Source organism: Rhinatrema bivittatum, chromosome 9, assembly GCF_901001135.1.
Source record: "Rhinatrema bivittatum chromosome 9, aRhiBiv1.1, whole genome shotgun sequence".
Taxonomy (NCBI): domain Eukaryota; kingdom Metazoa; phylum Chordata; class Amphibia; order Gymnophiona; family Rhinatrematidae; genus Rhinatrema; species Rhinatrema bivittatum.
Genome location: NC_042623.1, coordinates 189,046,213 through 189,068,367, shown reverse-complemented (window position 1 = coordinate 189,068,367; position 22,155 = coordinate 189,046,213). Strand labels below are relative to the sequence as shown.

The 22,155-nt window shown below is 43.3% G+C and overlaps 1 protein-coding gene across 11 annotated transcripts in view; it reads right to left on the bottom strand.

Moving 5' to 3' along the window:
- The window catches only part of LPP (LIM domain containing preferred translocation partner in lipoma), a 937,968-nt gene that overhangs the window by 109,427 nt on the left and 806,386 nt on the right, over positions 1-22,155 (bottom strand). For all 11 annotated transcript variants that reach the window (XM_029617261.1, XM_029617260.1, XM_029617259.1 and 8 more), the window contains one exon: positions 5,519-5,688. In XM_029617261.1, coding sequence (XP_029473121.1) covers positions 5,519-5,688 — 170 coding nt within the window. The remainder of the gene's footprint in view (positions 1-5,518; positions 5,689-22,155) is intronic.

Sequence of the window (22,155 nt, the reverse complement as noted above, 5' to 3'; positions counted from 1 at the left end):
GGTGCCACTGTCATTTTTTGTTGCTACAGGTTGGGCTGATAACGACAGTAAGAGAGCGTCTTAATCCATGGAGTGACGAGAGCACTTGCATGAGGGCTGAGCAATAAGGATAAATGATATGTTTTCATCTGAAGTAGCAACATTTTACTCTTCCCAGTTTGTTTGATAATTTGGAGATATCATTTCCATCCAAAAATAGGATAATTTAAAAGATATAGACAATAAAGTCAGAAGATGAACCAAGTAACTTGCAAATGACCAAAACCACCAATGCTTTCTTTGCAAACCAGATAACTGGCCAGGGCTTGATGTTTCCCTTCAGTCTTTAATAGAAAGTTTGGAATGATATTAGTCATATTTGTATTCCATATTCGATGTAAGACCCATAGCAAACGTCTCTGTAAGAAGAATGAATTAACTTCTGTTTATACTCAACGCTTCCTGTGCAAGTCATGCAGGGCAAGTTTAACTCCAAGTGAGGACAAGCAAGAGCAGAATGTTAGATTGTAGAGGAGTGTGAGTGTGAGTGAGTGTGAGTGTGTGAGATCTCATTGCTGGAACAAGAGGGGGCTCTTCAGATCGACTTACTAGAGTCGGTGGATCAGGGTGAGATGCACTGGAGGAGCCACGTTGCAGTCCAAGACTGGAAGAAAAAAGCTCTTGCAGACAAGGACTGAGCTTTGTTGTCAATGTAGGAAGGGGTCCTAAGACAGTACAAAAGGTTAATGGATCAGACAGGATTAAAATGAATAAACTCAGACCTTTCTGACTCCATGATTCCAATCAGTAGTCACTCCTTCACAAATGAAGGGGTATAAAAGCACCAGAGATCCCACTGTTTTTAAAATGTTTTAAATGAAAATTATCTTTAAGAAAAGATTACAGTTCTTCAATGGCTAAACTGAAACCTATAGTAGGGTGCAGCTCCCAAGTGGCAGATGCTATACAGAGCTAGGCAACTATTATTCCTGTAACAACGGGATTGGTTGCAGGATGGCCCCACAACTGGCCTTTTCATCCCAGGACACAGAGCTCAACTCCGGTGGCATGGATACCACCCCAATGTTACTTCTAGCACACGCCTGGATCTGCCTCTAGGAGCACATGCATGCCATCTTATGAGAGCCCCATGGCAGGACTTCAGTGAGGATGGATATTTAAACCCCTGCCGTGCTCCCAGCCAGTGACTTTGCAACAGGTCCTCCTGCTGTGCTTCCTAGCCACAGTACTGGTTGCCTTGCCTTGTGCTTCCTGCCCTCCTGACCTGCTCCATATGTCTTGCCTTCTCTCCATTGCTTTGATTTTCTCGGTCTCATTATTGCTTGCCTCTTCCACGCGCTTCTCCACACCTTCTCCCTATCCTGCCTCTCCCTCAAGACTGACCATTGCCTGGACTGACTCTGCTTGATCTCCGCCCAACCTGGCCTTTGCCTGGACCTTGATGCTGCTTGTTCTCCGCCAGCCCTGACCCATGAATGGATTTGTCAACACTGTCTGCCACCTGCCCTGACCTTAGCTCACCCCTCCTGGCTTTGCCAAACTGCTCTCCAGGACTCTTGCATAAGTCCTGCCCGCTCCCGAACCCAAGGGCTCAACCTGCAGGGGAACAGGGTTGGAACAGGTGAAGGTTTCCTTTGTCCCAGCCTGAGCAAATTTGCCAGCTTTCAGCCTGGGCCTAGCATCCATCAGGCCATAGCCCAAAGGGTTCACAAGTCCTGACAATCCCTTTATCTTTAACAGGTAAATGGAAGCCAAAGAAAAGATGTCTGCTATTCTTTCTTTATCTTTAATACAAAGTTTACTGAGCGCTGGCCAAGAACTCAATCAGACTAATGAAGTGCTTAAGTAATGGGTTTAAATTATATGAAGTCATCAGGACAATGTCTCCATACTGCAGGGCATCCAAGCAGAAGGTGAAAACTCCAAGCCTGATAAAATCTGACCCCATACTCCTGCTGAGAAGTGCTTGCTCGTGTACAGAGGAAGGCCTGCATTCACACTGTAATGTCTGCATAATGAATCACTGCAACAGAATGCAAGTCATTTAAACTGATGTCTTATTTTTAGTCAATTTATATCAAAACTACTAATTGCAATTCAATGCCAACTGCAGGGTAACTCTTCTGACAGTGGCAGACCATAAGAAAGGCCCAGTCCAATGACGTCAGCTCCTGGAGGAATCATCCTAAATCCTAATCTGTGTAGTGAATTACTGTGGATGAAAACTGAGCAGAGAGGACACGTTAGCCACAAAACAGCCTCACGTGAAAGCAAAGTGAAGGTCTCTGTTTCACAGATTTGACTTTTGAAACCAGAGGCCTGCTTTAAAACGCTTTGAATAAGCAACAGAACCAAAAAGATTTGCTGCTGTCTTTCTTGCGTACAAATCTCTTTGGTTGTTCAGTGAAAGATGGGGGATACTATGGAGCCGGTGCTAACCTTTTGCATCACTTTGTTACCGGGGGGGGCTTCAGTGCAAGGAAGAGGAAAACTGATTGTCCTGGTCTGGAGGTGAGAGAGCCCCCGGAGATTCTGCCCTTCTTAATAAGGACATCAAACCTGGATTTGCTTGCCGTAAAAAGCTGGCAACTGTCTACAGATGGGAGGCTCAGGAGGTGGTAGTGTGGGACACGATAGGAGAGTCCATTCCCTGAGTGGGCAAGTGAGCCTTAGTGATATAATGCAATGGAAAGGAGTGGGGATGTCTTGCAGGGGGGGCTGGGGGAGGCAGCCGGGGCTCCAAGGCTCTGCAGGAAGAGGAGAGCCTTTCCCTCTTTCTTGCAAGGGCAAAAGGCCAGCCAGGAAGCTTCAGTCCCCTCCCCTCTGGGACAGCCCGCAGCCCCTAAGTGACCTGGATCTAGGAAGAGGAGCAGATCCTTCCGGCTACCATTACTCAAGCAGCCGCAGCAGGCTGGGGGTGATAACTTTCTGGGCTTTTGCTGAATTTCCTGTCTGTTGAATTTGGTGGACTTGAAGTAAACCACAATTTTCTTTGGAACCTGTGATGTAGATTGCTTTTTGTTTTGTTTGGAAATCCCCTGGGCCGAGCAGCTGAATCCGGTTCGCCACAGCATCAACCTGTACTTGTTTGCGGATGCTGTAACAAGTGTTTTAGGGCTCAGCGGGCTCTGAAGGTGACCCTCTTATTAAGGGAGGATTACATCCATAAATATTTTAAAATGTAGTTGGGTATCACAAATCAAATCAAAATATAAAGCAAGTACCTGAAACGTAAGGACTGTGCTTTTCCTGACCACCTCAAAGAACTATAAGTGTTAATTTATAAACAGAGCGGTGGACGTTTAGCCACACATTCCTTCTGCTTTAATAGTTTCCTCCTATATGTGTCTGCACTTTACTCCACACTCTTTTTCTGCTTTTGCCCAACAAATCCAATGTACATTAAGTACTGGAAATGGTGACTGGAAATGATTTAAATTAGAACTTACACTCAATAGTTAAATAGTCTGTACTCACACACACACACACACACACACACACACATTCTTTGTGCACCAATACAAAAGATTACATGGCAAGAAACTTTCTTTTTTTTTTTTGCTGTGAGCCTGGATTTGCAACTTTTCTCTGACGCAAAGAAAAGCCTTGGGAACCAAAATAAATGCTAAAACACCGCTCCTTTTGTTACCCAGAAGTTCACAAGGATACAAACTCCCTAGGCTGAAGTCCTTCTTTCCGTAAGGCTTGGTTACGTTCTTGGGAAACCTGGGTGCCACTTTGGGTATTTCTGCTGAATAACCCAGTACATGTTGCCCAATACTGACTGTCTCTCTCTCTCTGAAGATGCTAATCTTTTTATTATTAGAGCTTATCTGAGCGCAACACTGGATTTTTAATCACTGACCCAAAGCGCGTTATCTTACAAGTAAAAGAAATGATCTAATCTGATCTTATGGCAATACCATGCACTTTTTTGATGCACTGTGTTTGGATTAATGTTCTGCCAAATAAACAATTAAGATCTTAAAATACCTTACCAACGAAAGAGAATCTTCAATTAGATCCTGAGCATCAATCTCTCTTCAAATGCAATTTCACTGATTGGGCTCTTCAGAATGTTTTTTGTGAAAAATGTGATTACAAAATTTGCAAAATCCCTTGAATCAACACAATTTTAGAGTTGCACCTATGACCCAGCGAAAGCGCCAGGTTCCAGTTCCCTCTCTCGGACTCCGGGGTTGGGATTGACAGGGCGAGTCCTGACCACACAGCACACGCACAATGGGTTTCCCAAAGGGAGCACGGGCAATGCCTCTAGAGTCATCGCTGGAGGCTGGGGCACCGGATGGGGGGGAGGGGAGGGTCCTGGCAGCTGTGACTGGGAATGCCTGAACTGGAGCAGCAATAAAGCTGTTGGGCTAGAAACACTGTGATTATCAAATAAAGGTAATTCACTGTCTGGCGTCTTGTCTCCTTCAGACAGGGTGCTGATTCCTGCTATCCATCCTTATCCTGTCAGAGATTAGTATTTGCTAACTGTACGTGCAAGAAATTACGGTAAGAAAATAATTGTGTTTTCCTCACTTAGCATTAGGAGTGTAAAGTGATGGCAGGCGTGCACTCACTGCTGAAGACACGGCACACCAGATGTTAAGCTCCAGACAGCTGAGCTCTACACAGAATCAGTAACTGAGACATTTTACTTACAGAATGAGGGTTTTTTTTCCCCCCCTTTTGGCCGATCAAAAGCAGATCCCACTGGGGCAATGGCACCATTAGTGTTTGTTCCTCACTCTCTAACCCCTTCCCCACAAATTCCCTTCTCTTCTATAGCTCAGCCAAGACCTCCAGCAGAGCCAGGCAGACGTGGACTCCGAACCTGGTCAGTAGGTTCATTGTTGTGCCATGCTGGGACTTCCTTCTCCCTTGGGACTGTGAATGTTGCTTGCGTAGTATCCGCAGCCCCAAAGAGAGAGATGCTTTTAAAGAACGTGTAGCCTGTTTTAGGTAGAGTTAACTAACACACATCAGTTCTAATCCTTGCTTGTCCAGGCACTACAAGGGAAAACTAGTGAGAATGTTTGCAGCTCATGAAAGTAAACGCCTTCAGATACCGTGAAGTCAGCCAGAGTGTTGTCTGGGGCACTGTGTGGCTCGGTGGATTAATAGAGGCAGAAGCCCTTTCACTTGAAAGGCTGCCAGTTAAGATGCATCTTACTTTACTAGTGACCAAAAGTCACATGGCTGCAATCGCCACAAATGAGCTGAAGTTTACTTAATGAATTGCTTTCTTGCCCACAGAGGTGGCCCTTTTGGAGCACAGTCAAAGATCACTGGGGGGGGGGGGGGGGGAGCGTATGGGAGGAATTTGCACTGCTGTTACTGCCCGTACAGTACTCTTAGCGGTTCTACAAATAAAGGGACTGTTGCGTTTCCCATCCTGTCAAGCCTGGTACCTTTCGAGAGCACGAAAATTCACAAATCATCCCACAGCTCTGCTAATTGATCAAGTTACTGGCAGCTGAAATCAGTTAGGAGGATGAGCTCAGGCACTTACAACGTAGCAGGGTTCACAGAAGGCCTTCTTGTCCACTGCATAGAAAGGCTGTCCTCGGAGCTTATTGTTGCACGTCATGCAGGTAAAGCAATCCACGTGAAACACCTGGTCCATGGCGGTACACCCGGTACCTTCCCCAACCACATTTTCACCGCAGCGGGAACAGCGCCCTGGAAGCAGGAGAGAAGCAGGTAGATTTAAACAGGTTTCCACAAGACGCTAACCCAGTTTAGAGAATATCCTAGCCAATTCAGACCCCCGCGTCCGAACAAAATCATTGACATGTGAGAAAAATGTCTGCTCTCTAATAAGCAGTATACACTTCTGGCAGTCCTATTGGTCCCAGAGAAAACTAATGCTTTGAAGGCCCCAATACGCTTTTTATTGGAGCAACATAAGAATTATCAAAGGAGAATATACTGTACATGAGTTTTCAAGATCACAGAGAATCATGGATTATTAACCTCTGACCCTGTGTACAGCAATTCAGGAAAAAGTATCCAGTATAATTATTGTCCTCTGTATGCAAGTTGGAAAACATTTGTACAAAATGCCAGGAACATGCCCTCCAGCTGAATATTTTGCTATAGAATTTTCTTTTTTGTATATAATCTGTTTTTATTTTATTAACAAGCCGCAAGAACCATCACTATACAATTTACAGGCTGATAGCAGACCACCTCTGTGGTGAAACATGTGATACAGCATAATGGTTAACTTACAATATCACAGTAGCCTTGCCAATACAGTACAGCATTCAAGAAAATCAAAAATCAGCCTCAGTAATAAGAGTAAACTGCAGTAGAAAACTAAATTGAGAAAACCAGGTTACAAAATGATCTTAGGAAACATAGAAACCAAAGGTACCTCCTAACCCCCCCCCCCCCACACTGGTGTATTACATACCGAATCTATAGGGTAATGGTACTTGATAAACGTTAAATAGCACTGCTGTCAAGTGGATTGATATGACGCAGCTAAAGCTATGAGCATTACGTGGAATTGTGGACAGCTAACCATTTTTGGTAGGGACCCCCAAATAGTCTGAAAGGAGGGTAAACGATTCTGATGGACAGCAGTAAGTCTGCTCAATTGGTATATAGAGAAAAGGCGATGTTGCACTGCAGCAAGCGTAGGAATCGAAATTTGTTTCCATTTTATAGCCAGCTCTGTTCTTGCCGCAATAAAAATTTGCAAAAACAACTTTTGGTGTGTGGTATCATGTTCTTTCAAAAGCGCACCTAGTAAGACAAGCCAGGGATGTGCTACACAAGGCGCATTTAACAACTGGGAGATCCATTGAATCACCTCCTGCCAGTAACCCTGAATTCTGGGACAAGACCACCATGTGTGTAGATATGTGCCCTGTGCCTCACAGCCTCTCCAGCAGCAGTCTGACACATGGGGGTAGAATCTGTGTAGCGCTAGGGGTGTGTAGTGCCAACGATAGAGCATTTTGTAGCAGTTCTCTTGTAAACCTGCTGAAATGGAACATATGCCAGCCATAGTATAGATGACATCCCAATCATTGTCATCCAGAGAACCCGGAAAGTCTAAATCCCAGAGTGCCCTATATTTATGGATCACTAATGTTTTATTAGTAAACATAGTATAAATTTTTGATATAATCCCCTTTATGAGCGAGGCATGCTGACATAAGGTCTCAAATAAGAGTGTTTTTAGACCTCAAGGTGCCTCTCCGTAGACTAGTTTGTATGTAGGATGATAACCTAGCATACAATAAAAAATCCAGAGTGCTTCCTGGGTGTAGGTCACAGAGCTGCGTTCTGGAGAGCACCTTGCTCTGCTGTAGCATATGTCCCATGCATAAGACCCCAGTCTTTCGCCAATCTTGAAGACCCACAAATCGCTCCAAGCTGGGCACCGCTGTATTGGTGAATAAGTGGGTTAGCAAGGAGTGATTTTCAGGGCCCACCAACTCAGTTTGCCACAGATGCCAAATCCGCATCGTGGTACGCAAAGCGAAGGGGTAATACCCGAATTCACCCCACGTTGCGCTAGGCTGCCACGGTAGTGCTGTAATAGGGAAGGATCCTATCAACCCTTGTTCAAACCTCACCCATTGAGGTACATCTCGGGACCCATGTAGGGCCACTAGGGCACGCAGTTGGGCCGCATAGTAATACCACAGTAGATTAGGTAGGTGAAGACCCCCCCTATTTTTAGGTAAATAAAGAATAGACCTCGCCACCCTGGGTGGGCGTCTCCGCCATATGAAGCCACACAGGAGTTGCTGCCACTGTTTGAGGAGTATAGAGGGTATACTAATGGGAAGAGTAGTGAAGAAATACAAGAAACGAGGGAGGACGTTCATCTTAATAATAGCCAAGCGACCCAACCAGGAAAATACCTGTCTATCCCAGCGTCTTAAATTGTCTCGGATATTAGCCACCAGGGGATTATAATTGAGATCAAACAATTGGTGAACGTGGGGTCCAATCTTAACACCTAAATTTTTCAAATATGAAGGAGCCCATAAAAAAGAAAATTGAGTCTTAAGGTCATGCGCCACCTTAGGTGAGAGGGTCAGGTTAAGTATTTCTGATTTATCATAATTAATACGCATTCCGGAAACTGCCGAAAATCCTTGCAACTCTATCATTACCCCTTGCAAAGATGCTTCCGGATCAGAGAGGGTCAACATAACATCATCCGCAAAAAGGGAGATTTTAGAATGAACCTTGCCTCCCCAGATCCCTTTAATACGCTTAGCCTTGCGTACCCTAATGGCAAAGGGCTCCAAGAACAGGGCGAAAAACAGGGGTGATAATGGACAGCCCTGCCTCGTTCCGCGCTGTATATCAAAGGGGGGACCATATCCGCCATTAACCTTCACCCTAGCCATGGGGCACTCATATAGCTTCTGTATCCACTTCAAAAAAGCATCCCCAAAACCCATTTTGCCTAATACTTTAAACAAGAATTCCCAGTGGACGAGGTCAAACGCTTTTGCTGCATCTAGAGCTAATAGTATCACTGGGATTTGCTGTTGTTGTACTAAATCAACTATGTTGACAATCCGCCGGACATTGTCTGCTGCTAATCGCCCTGGAACGAAGCCCACTTGATCATTATGAATCAGATCAGGGAGAACCCCATTAAGCCTGGCTGCTAAAACTCTAGCCAATATTTTCAAATCAATATTGATTAACGAAATGGGACGATAGGAGCTACATTTAGTGGGGTCCCTCCCCGGTTTTGCTAGTACGGAAATCCTCGCTGTGTTGGATTCATTCGTTAAGGTTTTACCCTCAAGGAGGGAATTAAAAGCCATTGCCAGTGGCTCAGCTAAGTGGGAAGCAAATTTACGATAGTAGACTCCTGTGAATCCATCCAAGCCAGGTGCCTTGCCAGGCTTAAGTTGCTTGATGGCAGCCAAAACCTCATCTACGTCTATGGGATTATCTAATGTAAGTTGCCATCTCTCACTCAGAACTGGCAGCTGTACTGTATTCAAATACTGCTCTATGTCCGCTGCCCTAATGTTGGAGTCCTGAGTGTACAGGGTGGAATAAAAATCAGTAAAGGCCTTCCTAATATCCTCGGACACTGTGATCGTATTACCTGAGGCAGTCTGTATTCTGGATACAATCGTTCTAGATTGGGCCGCTTTCAATTGTCTGGCCAGATACTTTCCCACCTTATTCCCTCCCTCATGAAACTGTTGTTTGAGAAGCATTAATTGGTGACTAACGGCGGTATCATCCAATGCTCTCAACTTATCTTTGAGGAGCAGGATTTTTTGATAAGTAACACCGGAACGCGTTCGACTATGTACTTGGGTCAAGTTAGTCAGTTCCTGCAGCCAAGCTTGCCGTTGGCCCTCCTTCACCCGGTTACAATATGCAGCTCGGGCAATACACACTCCCCGGACCACAGTCTTGGAGCATTCCCATACGACCAGCGGGGACATACCCTCCGTTTGATTAGCCTGAAAATAATCTTTCAGCGTTTTTTCCAAGTCACCTATGAAGGCAGTGTCTTTGAGCAAGCAATCATTAAGACGCCAAGGTCTAAACCCCTTATTCAGGTCTCTAAAATGGCACACCAGCCATACTGGTGCATGGTCCGACCAAGTAATATTGTCAATATCAGTTTGAAGAACTGAGTTCTGTAGCGTCCTGGACATGAAGAAGCAGTCTATGCGAGTGTATGTGCTGTGTACATGAGAATAAAAAGTATAGGCTCGGGATTTCGGGTATCTAGCCCTCCAAACATCCACCAGACTCCAGTCCTCCATAATCTCACTCCACCTTTGTCTAGATTGGGGGTCAGAGATCTTCCCAGAACTGGAGTCTAACAATGGTACCTGTACAAAGTTAAAGTCTCCCCCTATGATAAGTTCCCCTTCCACATGCATGGTCAATAAGTCCCTAAACTCACGTATAAATTGAGTTTTATGCGCATTAGGAAAGTAAACATTGACCAGGGTAAAAACCTGTTTGCCCACTCGTACCCTGACCAGCACAAAACGCCCCTGAGAGTCATATATATGAAACAGCTCCTCATACGCGAAGGAGGACGCAAAGAGTATACCCACCCCAGCATATTTAGAAGTTTTGGTGCTGGCTGCCCAATGCACAGCCGGGTACTGCGAGAAGTGCAGTAACTTTTGATGATGCTTCCTAATATGCGTTTCTTGTAAAAAGACAATGCCCGCCCCTTGCCTATGTAGTTCCCGCTGTAACAATGTGCGCTTGCGTGGCGTATTAATCCCCTTTACATTAAGGGATAATATTTTGGTCGCCATGTTTCCTGACAAGAGAGGAAGGAGCTACCACAGCCCTGCTCTGCCTCCATCACTGTGAACCGTTGAGCCTCAGAGCTTGATACCAGCCTGCTGTTTGTGTCCCCACTCCCGATCCCTTGCTCATAACCACCCACATATGTAGCTGTACCAGCCTCCCCAAGGATCCAGAAACTACCAGTGTAACCCCGAATGATTCCTATAGTATCCCACTCCCTCATGGAGGGATACTCCACCTCTGGAGGTCTGTTGTAGTGTATGCGATGTGTGACCCTCCCCCCGCCACCTCCCCACCCGCCGCAATAAACCAAAAGCAATATTAAAACAGTAAAAGACCTATATCGAACATAAACTCAGTAGAATAACATCTCGTGTCCCATCAATTGGAAAAGAACTGGACCCCTGTTAACCGCACAGGATGTCGTCCGAGCCAAATGAAACGGCTAAGTGCACAGGAACCTCATGTGCTCCGTGCGAAAGGAACCAATACTTCCTGAAGTAGATAGATTAGAAGAAAAAAAAAGTCATCCCTTGTCTGATGCAGCAGTACCACGTAGTCCCGGTTGTCTCCTCAGTCGCTTTCCTCCTTTTTCCGCCCTCTGCCATCTGGGCGCCTCATCCCTCCAGGGTTGTGGCTGCTTTGAATTTGGCGGTTGAAAGCGAACCGGCAGCTGTGCTTTAGAGAATACTCCAGGCGCTTCTTCCAGTGAAGTAATTTTATAGCCCACAGCCTGGACCTGAAAGGAGAGTCCGAAGGGGTATGTCCATCGATAGCGAATGTTGTTTTCGCGCAGCTGCGCTGTGACTTCCCGCAATTCAAATCTTTTCTTCAATGTGACCGGTGACAGATCCTGGAAGATGGATATGTGATGATTTTGCCATTTAATTTCTTTTAAATTCCTGGCTATATTGTATATCTTATCCTTGAGGGGGAAGCTAGTAAAGCACAGCACAATGTCTCTAGGCCTCTGATCTGTTCTAGGCCCCAACGCTCTGTGTGCTCTCTCAAATTGAATATCAGTTCCACGAGTTGGTTCCGACACCTCCCCCCCTCCTGTGCGTGTTGTAGGATAAAGGTGCAGATTTGTACCGCCGTCTCCGCTGCCCCGGCATATTCTGGGGTCTCTGGTACTCGCCTTATGCGCAAATTATTGCGCCGACTTCTATTTTCAAGGTCCTCCACCTTGTTCTGCAGGGTTAGCAGATTTGAGGAATATGATGTGTGCTGGGATATTAGGGAGTTGATAGACTCCCCGTGTTCATCCAGTCTAATTTCTTGCTCATCCACCCTGTTCCCCAGAGCAGCCAGGTCGTCCTTCAGGCCTGCCATGGACGCCATTATGGCATCCCGATGCTGCTTTAAGTCGGCCCGAATTTCTAAGAACCAGTTCCTGGCCTCCGATCGGGTAAGTATCTCCGAGGGATCTAGCTGTTTAGCCGGCAGGCTTGCGTCCTCGGGCTGTTCAGGCTCCTCTCCCTGATCGCGCGGTTCGCGGCTCGCGATCTCGGCACCATCTTGGCCTGCTTCCCCCGACAATTTTTCATATGCAAAGTGCCGCAAATCCATTGTTTTGCGTTTGGTAGCCATCTACCTCGGGGCTCGGGGAGTCACACTCACGGTTTTGATGGGAATCGCCGGTATTTAGAGCTCAAAGCAGCGATTTAGTAGGTCTTTCGGCGGGAGGGATCGCGGAGCTGAGCAGTCACGCGTCCACACACATTCGCCACGAACAGCGCCCCCCCCTGCTATAGAATTTAAAGGAAAATTATTTGCTGAAACAGATTAACAAATGGAAAAATTCACATCTTATGCTGCTGCTGCTACAACCTCCCTCTATTTTTTTTTTTTAAACTTAGTAAGACTCACTTAAGGGCAAAGTTTGCCATTTTCCCCATTTCACACGGAGATTCTCCCACTCAAGCAGAGAGCAAACAAAGGAGCACATTTCTCAGAACACACCCAAAAATGCACGGAATGAAATAGGATGCCGTGTGCACACTCGGCTGCTCTTGCCCCACTGCCACCGCGCGGCAGCTGCACATTCATTATCTGGGGTCTCGACACGCACAAGGAAATTCCAGCCTACTTTGGCACCTCTGAGGATCCTTTCAGATTCTCGGCTTTCTAGGACACCTCCAGTGAGAATAGATGCAAGAAGAGCTTTTAATAAACAAATTAAGCAGCTAAAGCTCCTCCCCCTGGACTTGTTGTGCAATCTTTAGTACTTTCTTATACCGATGCTACGACTCCCTTTTTCATTACTTTGGGTTCTCCAATTAATTCAAAACACCACTGCCCGACTAACCACCGGCGCATTGCTTTTCTCCATTTTACCCATCATTTGGTGAATGTGCTTGCAGGTTACTAATGTTGATATTTAAAGCCCCTGTTCATTGGAAAGCTGCCCTGACGTTCTCCTGGAAATTCTGCCACCCTTTAATACGTTTTCCTTGGTTTTTTTTTTTCTTAATTCTCTCCCCCCTGAGCTTCGCTGACAGAACTGTGATTTAAAATTCTGGAAACAGGCAAAAGCCTTTTCCTATGAGCAAGACTTTAACCTCAATCGTGTTGGAGTAGTTTCTGATTCTGTAATATTTCACAGTGGTACTCATTTTATATTTTTATTATTGTTGTTTTGGTATTATTTAATATGCATGTACTGCTTTGTTTTATTTTTGTTGTAATCTGATGAGAACAGGTTTTCCGGACCAGTGGACTATAAGTTCTTATAAATAAATACATCTATTCTTTAACTGCCCGAAAAAAAAAAGCCTCTGGAGATGTTGTTAGGGAGCCTGCAAGCCCTGCCTGAAGGAGTATCAGATTCATTTGTGGGTTATGCACGGTATATGTTCGGTTTAAAAACAACTAATCCTGTCAGTTCTCCTTAAAATTAAACTACACATCTCCCAAAACCTAGCACTGCTGAGGGATGTCACTACATACAGGCTTTCATTTTCTTATGCTGTGGAGTAAATGTTCTGTAATGGGGGGTATGAAGGAAGTCTACAAAATAATGAAAGACATGAACAAGTTAATGTAAATCGGTTATTTACTCTCTCAGATAATAGAAGGACCAGGGGGCAGTCCATGAAGTTAGCAAGTAGTTCTTTTAAAACAAATAGAAAAAAAATTATTTCACTCAGCGCATAGTTAAGCTCTGGAATTCATTGCCAGGGGATGTGGTTACAGCAGTTAGGGTTACTGGGTTTAAGAAAGGTCTGGATAAGTTCCTAGAGGATAAATCCATAAACTGCTATTACGGTAATTAATAAGCAATAGCAGGTTGTGATCTATCTAATGTTTGGGAACTTGCCAGGTACTTGTGACTTGGATTGGCCACTGTTGGAGACAGGATGCTGGGCTTGATGGACCCTTGGTCTGACCCAGTATGGCATGTTCTTATGTATCCTTGCTAATTCTCGTATTTAATTTCAGACGTTCGTTTCCTTCCTCCTTGTAATTGGTTACTGGAAACTAAAAAAAAAAGCTGAATTTATTAAAACAAGCGCAGCGCTAGACTTAAAACATCTAAACTGAGCTGGTAAAAATGTTCCAGGTGGTTTCTATGTTTTGTTTCTTTTTTTGCAGTATCTGAGGAGCACTGTATGATTGCTTCTGTTTAATTATACAGGAAGGGAAAGAGTTGTGACACAGAATATGGCCCAGCAGAGTTGCATTCCCACTGACAATTAGGATGCTCTCAAACTACGCAGACGCCTGCCTGCGTCAAAATGCATCAGCTGACCTTGTTCCAAAGAGGAGACAGAACTGTTTTTTTGCTAATATGATTCTCAGATTTCAGCTTGGGGATAATTGGCACTCTATCAGCCGCAACAGAAGACAAATAGCTGGTGGACTGCACCCTAACGTCACTGGCACTGATTCTCCGACAAGCATTCTTGGGATAATTAGGACAAAATTAAACTGCTGCAACAGAACTTGTCTGCTGCGTACGAACAAATGTCTGAGTGATTATTAAAAATAAATGTTAAAAAAAAAAAAAAGGTACAGGAAGGAAGTGACTGGTGAGATTCTTGCTGAGGATATATTTTCCCTTTCATCTCAAAACTGATTGACCACCTTAGCTTCTCGGAAAGGCTCCTCAGACCTAATCTGAAGCAAACAATGAACAATTTCCTTAGTTTGGACTTCCAGGCACATGAAGCATTTATCAATTATTTAAAAACCCATAAAATCTATTCAGATTGATTTTTAGAGTGTCATATGAGTTAGCTCATAGACAGCTTGCAGTAAAAGCAATTAATGAGGCTCAAAGAGGTAACAGGTTCTGTTCAAGTCTGCACAGAGAGCTCATACATTGCCCCGGCCACTGAAACACACTTCTCCCTAGCTAGTACATAAAAGGATATGCTTTATTGGTGGCTCTCACTACATTCAATGGGATTTCTGGACTCAGAAAACAGTTCTGACTGCTCTCGTGCATGGTCAACTAATGCATTCTGACATGGAAGCGTAGCCCAATGGCTAGAGCAGCGGGCTACAAGCCAGGGAAGCCAGGGTTCAAATCCCACTGCTGCTTCTTGTGACCTTGGGCAAGTCACTGCACCCTACAGTGCCTCAGGTACAAAACGTAGCTTATAAGCCCTTTGAAAGAGATAGAAGTATCTACAGTACCTAAGTCTGAAATGAATGAAATGCCTTCTATCACCCTTCCAGTCTCTATGGCACAGGTGAGCAATGGGTGCCTTTGCTCTGGCTCTCAGCAGCTCATGTGTCTCAGCCTGCGGCACGCTTCCACGCTACCCCTTCCCTCCACACTTCTCTAACTGTTCCACCTCTGATGCACAGTCCTCCTCCTCCTAGATGACTGCTTCTGCCTGCCATGGATACCATAGAAAGGGTGTTTGCTTCAGGTCAGGGCTCAAAATGGTATTTTTGGTCTCCTGAAGTTGCTTTGATGATGCACTGCAATGGCCATTGCTGGATATTTTATGCTATTATGTATGGTTTTATGTACTCTGTGATGAAGTTATGTAAGCTAGAATGCCGGTGGCAAAAAACGCATAGTATAGAGAACAAATTGATATATGACTTGGCTTTAAAAAAAAACATAGGGAGAAGGTCATGAAAGCAAAGAAAGCCTATATTTATGTCAAGACATCTCTAAAATGACAAACTATCCAGATTCTTCTGCCATTGTTCAAAAACAATTTGCAGTTTTTTTTCCAGAAAAAAATTTCTGACAAGTATTCAATTTCTAGCCCTTAATGATACTCAGGTCAATGCTGGAGATTTTTCATGGACACCATTTGATAATGTAGCCACAACAGAAATAGTCCAATTAGTAAAAAAAAACAAAAAACGAATTCCATTTTCTGTCTGTTATACCCTTGTAATACAGCTACTATGAGGATATTAACTGATGCCAACTGTATTCCCCTCACATAATTGTAAATTCTCTAGATGCAAGAGTTCATCCATCAGTTCTAAAGTAGGCCTCAGTTAGTCCATTATTAAAGAAACCCCAACTGGTTGCTCTTGACTTGAGCAACTATCACCCAATTTTAACAATTCCCTTTTTAGCCAGTTAATAAGGCTACTGCACTGAAGCAACTCCAAATTATCTTGACAAACAGATACACCTGCCCAATACCAATTTGGGTTCAAGCAAAATTATAGCACAGAGTTCTTAGCTTGGATTAGTACAGATGTCATCCTTCGAGATTTCCATAGTGGTAAAAGATATATTCTTACCCTTTTAGATTTATCTTCTGCCTTTGGCATGCTCAATCATAATATTTTTTGCACCCATCTACCACAAATAGGTGTTGTGACAGTTCTGGAATGGTTTCATTCATTTCTATCTGAAGGACACAGTAAATTAGACTCGGACCACTTACATCATCAGGTTCCCGTTGAATACCAGAGTATCACAGGGGTCCTCACTGTCAGCTATGCTGTTTAACATAGACCTAAGATCCATATGTAAACTGCTTGCTGGGCTAGGTGTTCATTACCTTCTCTATGCAGATTATATACAGTTTTTCATTCCTGTCTTCACAAATACTGCTATTACATTAAGTGACATTACAATTTATCTTTCTACAGTAAAGTGCTGGTTGTCTAACAATAGACTTTCTTTAAACTTATCAAAAACAAAGATCGGGACCTTTCTGGGGTCATTTTATCTCTAGATGCAGCGAAGGCCTTTGACTGGATATCGTGGCCATTCTTATTTGTGGAATTGCTACAGGTTGGTTTGCCTGAACGGTTCATTGATGGGGTCCAAGCTATGTATACTAATCAGAGAGCTCGGTTTTTAATTAATTGCTCACTCACTTCCTTTTTTTCCATAGCGCGTGGTACTAGACCGGGCTGCCTCCTTTCACCCTTATTTTTTGACCTGGCTGTTGAACCCTTGGCTGCTGCGATTTGTCTCCGACCTGATATCCGTGGGGTATAGATTGGAGATTCTGAGCACAAGATTTCTCTTTAAACTGATGACATGCTAATTTACCTTACTTCGCTGCGGACCTCTGTTCCTGCCTTGTTGGGAAATACGGGTCTCTTGTAGGTTATAAGATCAATTGAGATTCCGGGGGGGGGAACGGGAGGTAAGGTTTGTCTTCCCGACTGTTTGGGTACCTTCAGGGTGGTGACTGAGGGTTTCAAAAATCTTGGTATATATGTTCCTAGGGATTGGGCTGGGCTTTATATTGGACTGGGCTGATCTTCCGGTTTCTTGGGCTGGGTGTATAAATTTGCTAAAAATGAATGTACTACCAAAGCTCTTATATTTATTCCAACACGTTCCGTGTAAAATCCCTTTGCAAGTGTTTGATGCTTTTCATAGTTGTATGACAAAATTTATTTGGACAACTATTAATTATACTCATAAACAAATTAATATGAACATACACCATCAGTAGTAGTGCAAATAGGATTTAATCCATCGCCTCTCACCATGCAATGGGCCACAGGCAAATTCAGCGATTAGTCAAGCACTAGATCTATAATCATTTGGTGCAGTTCCTTATTTACTCAAAAGTTTTTTAATATTTAATTAATTTAAAACCACTATCCTATTTTTATTTTACCCCAAAACCCAAAATTATTTAATAATTCCTAGGATCAACGCATTTAATTTACTGATATCACTATCACCATTTTATTTTTATATCAAAGATGACCCCGTCATTAATGTTCTAGTTAACCATTGAAATCCTAAAATTAATTATACTTAGCCCCACTGTAGATGTTTTAATTTTACGATTTCAATGGTTAACTAGAACATTAATGACGGGGTCATCTTTGATATAAAAATAAAATGGTGATAGTGATATCAGTAAATTAAATGTGTTGATCCTAGGAATTATTAAATAATTTTGGGTTTTGGGGTAAAATAAAAATAGGATAGTGGTTTTAAATTAATTAAATAATATTAAAAAACTTTTGAGTAAATAAGGAACTGCACCAAATGATTATAGATCTAGTGCTTGACTAATCGCTGAATTTGCCTGCGGCCCATTGCGTGGCGAGAGGCGATGGATTAAATCTTATTTGCACTACTACTGATGGTGTATGTTCCTATTAATTTGTTTATGAGTATAATTAATAGTATTTCAAAAAAAGAACTAAAAAAGATTAGATACATCCTCCTTTTTTTGATTGATTAAATTGGCTGGTGAGGATACAAAGCTTCTGTTTGGTGAAAATTTATTTGGAACCATAAATCAGTGCGGATCAGTTTTGCTCAGCTATGCAGCGACAGGGTGGGATGACTTTGCCAAATTTAAAAGTTTATTATTATTGGGCTGCCCGCTTGATATGTCTCAAGGGTTGGGCAGGTCACATCACTGCCCCGTGGGTGGCATTGGAGCATACACAATTGGAGGGGGGGGGGGGCGCTCTCGCCATGTTGCCATTTCTTCCTGAAGCTTCCCCTGTGCGACGTAGAGCTAGCAGGAGTCATCCCATTATTTCACACACACTTAAGGTCTAGTCTCAGGTTATTCATTTCATCAAGGTGACTAGTGTGGAGAATTTGCCTCTAGCACCAATCCATGGTAATACTTGAATCTCAGGGTATACCTCTCCTCTGAATTTAAAATTTGGAGAGACCTGGGTTTATATACGCTCATGCAACTTTGGGATGAGGATGATTTTCAATCCTTCAAGGATTTGTGTGATGAGTATTATCCACCCAAACATACGCAGGTTCATTACTGTGGTTGCAAGAAGCTATATCCTTTGACTAGATGTCTCCTCACCACTGGGAGGGCTCCATAAAATGGAGAGGTATTTGGGGGATCCTGATGCTTCAGCTATAGGGATAATGGCGATTTACTGGGGAATACTGGTTTGCCGGTTAGGCGAGACAGCATCTCGGAAAATAATTGAGCAACAGAATGCTGACCTGGGAACTACTTATGACTGTAATGTTTGGAAGCATATTTGGCTTGAGGCTCACCATAGCTCGATTTGTGTTAAATGGGTTGAGTTCATGGTATGTCTGCTGCATCGCACATATAGAACTCCCCTTTTTTATAGTAAAATATACGGGGATGCAGTTGCTGTGTGTTGGAGGGGATGTGGTTAGTTGGGTACATATATGCATATGTGGTGACGCTGTCAGAATATCCCTCATTTTTGGACCCTGGTCACGCAAGAAATTGCTGATATATTGGGAATCCCAATTGGTATTGCTCCCCCATTGGTTCATCTGGGTAGGTGGGTTGGTTCAGAGATTCCCCAGAAATACAGGCCATTGGTAAGCCAAATCTTGCTATCTGCCCAATTCACCATAGCTACTTTCTGGAAAACTAGTCCCGGGGTGCCTTACTGGCGAGACCAGGTTCGAGTGATATCTGATATTGAACGTTTACGCTTTGTTTTACGAAATAAGTTTTAAATATTAAAATATATGGGGCTCCTTATCATGCCTACCATAAAGTGGACTGAAGATTTCTTTCTTGAACAGTGAAAGGATGGACCCATTTGTGGATCGTAATGTCTGTATCTTTCGTTATTGAAGCAAACTGTGTACTTGTCTTTTTATTTTCTTCTGTACCTTAGAAAAGTTGTTAAATAAAAATTTCTAAAAAACAAACAAACTACTTTCTAACTTCATGGAGTGCCCCGCCCCCCCCCTCCAGTTCTTCTATTATCTGAGAGAGCAAATAACCGATTTACATTAACTTGTTCAAGCAACAGAGGTGTGGGTAAAATATTCTTTTTTTTTGTAATTTGGTAGTTTGTAACATAGAAATGACAGCAGAAGATGATCAAATGGTCCGTCCAGTCTGCCTAGCAAGCTTTCACACTTTTTTTTTCTTCATACTTTTCTGTTAATCTTGTCCCCCCTCAACAGTCTCTTCTCCAAGCTGAAAAGTCCTAATCTCTAGTCTTTCCTCATAGGGGAGCTGTTCCATTCCCCTTATCCTTTTGGTAGCCCTTCTCTGTACCTTCTCCATCGCAATTATATCTTTTTTGAGGTGTGGCGACCAGAATTGTACACAGTATTCAAGGTGCGGTCTCACCATGGAGCGATAGAGGCATTATGACATTTTCCGTTTTATTCACCATTCCCTTCCTAATAATTCCTAACATTCTGTTTGCTTTTTTGACTGCCGCAGCACACTGAACTGACGATTTCAATGTGTTATCCACTATGACGCCTAGATCTCTTTCTTGGGTTGTGAGGCAAGACTTGCCTTGGGTAAAGCCATGCTGACTTTGTTCCATTAAACCATGTCTTTCTATATGTTCTATGATTTTGATGTTTAGAACACTTTTCACTATTTTTCCTGGCACTGAAGTCAGGCTAACCGGTCTGTAGTTTCCCGGATCACCCCTGCAGCCCTTTTTAAATATTGGAGTTACATTTGCTATCCTCCAGTCTTGAGGTACAATGGATAATTTTAATGATAGGTTACAAATTTTTACTAATAGGTCTGAAATTTCATTTTTTAGTTCCTTCAGAACTCTGGGGTGTATACCATCCGGTCCAGGTGATTTACTATTCAGTTTTTTTTTTTTAACAATGACCACGCCTCTTGGACATTTTTTACTCTTGTAGCTGCTCCTTTCAGTTTTTTTCTAACAATTTTTCTCATTTTATCAAAGTTTCCCTTTTGAAAGTTTAGCACGAGAGCCATGGATTTGCACACTGTTCCTCTTCCAGTCATTAAATCAAATTTGATCATATTATGATCACTATTGCCAAGCGGCCCCACCACCGTTACCTCTCTCACCAAGTCCTGTGCTCCACTGAGAATTAGATCTAAAATTGCTCCCTCTCTCGTCGGTTCCTGCACCAATTGCTCCATAAAGCTATCATTTATTCCATCCAGGAACGTTATCTCTCTAGTGTGTCCCGATGATACATTTACTCAGTCAATATTGGGGTAATTGAAGTCATACCACTAGAGGTAAATTCTTATATACCAAAATACAAATTCCCCTGCTTCGAGAATTATATGAGGAATAATAAACAGCCCCCACCCAGCCCTGTTTCAGTTTGTCATGTTCCACGTTTGTAAGATGAGTCTCCTGAAGCATAAGAATTTGGGCCCCCTGTCGACATGCAAACTGTAAAATATGCTGTCAATGGGAAATGAAATTCCCCAAACATGCAATGAGATACATTTAACTAAATCTGCCCTATTAGAGACTGGTAATAATATATAAGGCAGATATGTAACTGAGAAGTGAAGAGAAGAAAGACGAGAAAGACAAAGGATATCACTCCCACCCTTAAGGAAGGCAGCTCAATAAAAGCTCATAACCAAGCCCTACCAGATGGATCCCACAGTGGAAACGCAACACAGAAGCACAATCAGTAGTTACACGAAACTGAAAAGCCTGCACCACTCTGGTAAACCTCAACAAAAATCCTCCAACAATAACACCCCCCCCCAACCCCAAACCCACCCAGCAAAAACACCCATCAGATAATTCTAGGAAAATCCTACCTACTCACCCAAACCAGGAATGAAATAGAACCTCAACCCACCCCCAGACATAGCTTACATATCAGTGAGAACCATCCACACTGAAGAGAGATAGTCATAACCCCAACAACCACCAACTGACCTACCAAACACATCCCCTCCTGAACCCTTGCCAACATAGAAAACCCCGGCAGGGATGCTGCCCACCTAAAATCTGAAGCAGCCAAGCGCAAGTACAACACAAGAGCTTCCCCCCCTCAAGTCCTTCCAGAGAGAAGGTACCAAAGAAAAAGTAAGAGATTATGGGGTAAAGGAACAATCCACAGGAAAAGAAAAGTGTGCGTAAAAACCAAACTTAACCCCCACTGCAAAAGGACTTCAGAAAAGAATGTCCCAGAAAATCCGGGGATAACCCCAAGTCTCGATGGTTAAAAACAACAAACAAAAAAAGCATTGAGCCAAATTTGTGCACACAGTCCCTCCAAGTCTGGGATATAGAAATCAGGTCCAAAAAAACCATGACAGTGGACAAAAATTAAATACTGCAAAGCAGCACTATCAGAGGACAAGATCCACAAAAGAAAAGAATACCATCCCCTAGATAAGAAGTCAACCAAAAAGAAAAAAATCAGAAAAGAAAAAATGAAAAAAGAAAGCTTAGGCATACTGGAGAGGGAGGTGAAGCTGGATCTTCCACTCAGTGTCAATAAAAAAAAAAAAAAAAAAGGGCGCCAACCTAAGCTCCTAGAAAAAATTGTAAGTCACCACCATAAAACAAAAACGCTGAAGAACACAGCAAACAGTAACTACTGGCTAGCAGAGGAACGTTGTATTCCTGTAGCCATTTCTCAGCATCTTCAGTGTTCATAAGAAAGGACTTGCCGTTAGCAAAACGTTTCAGCTTTGCCAGGTAGAGAAAAGCATATTTTAAATTCAGATTATGTAACTCCTT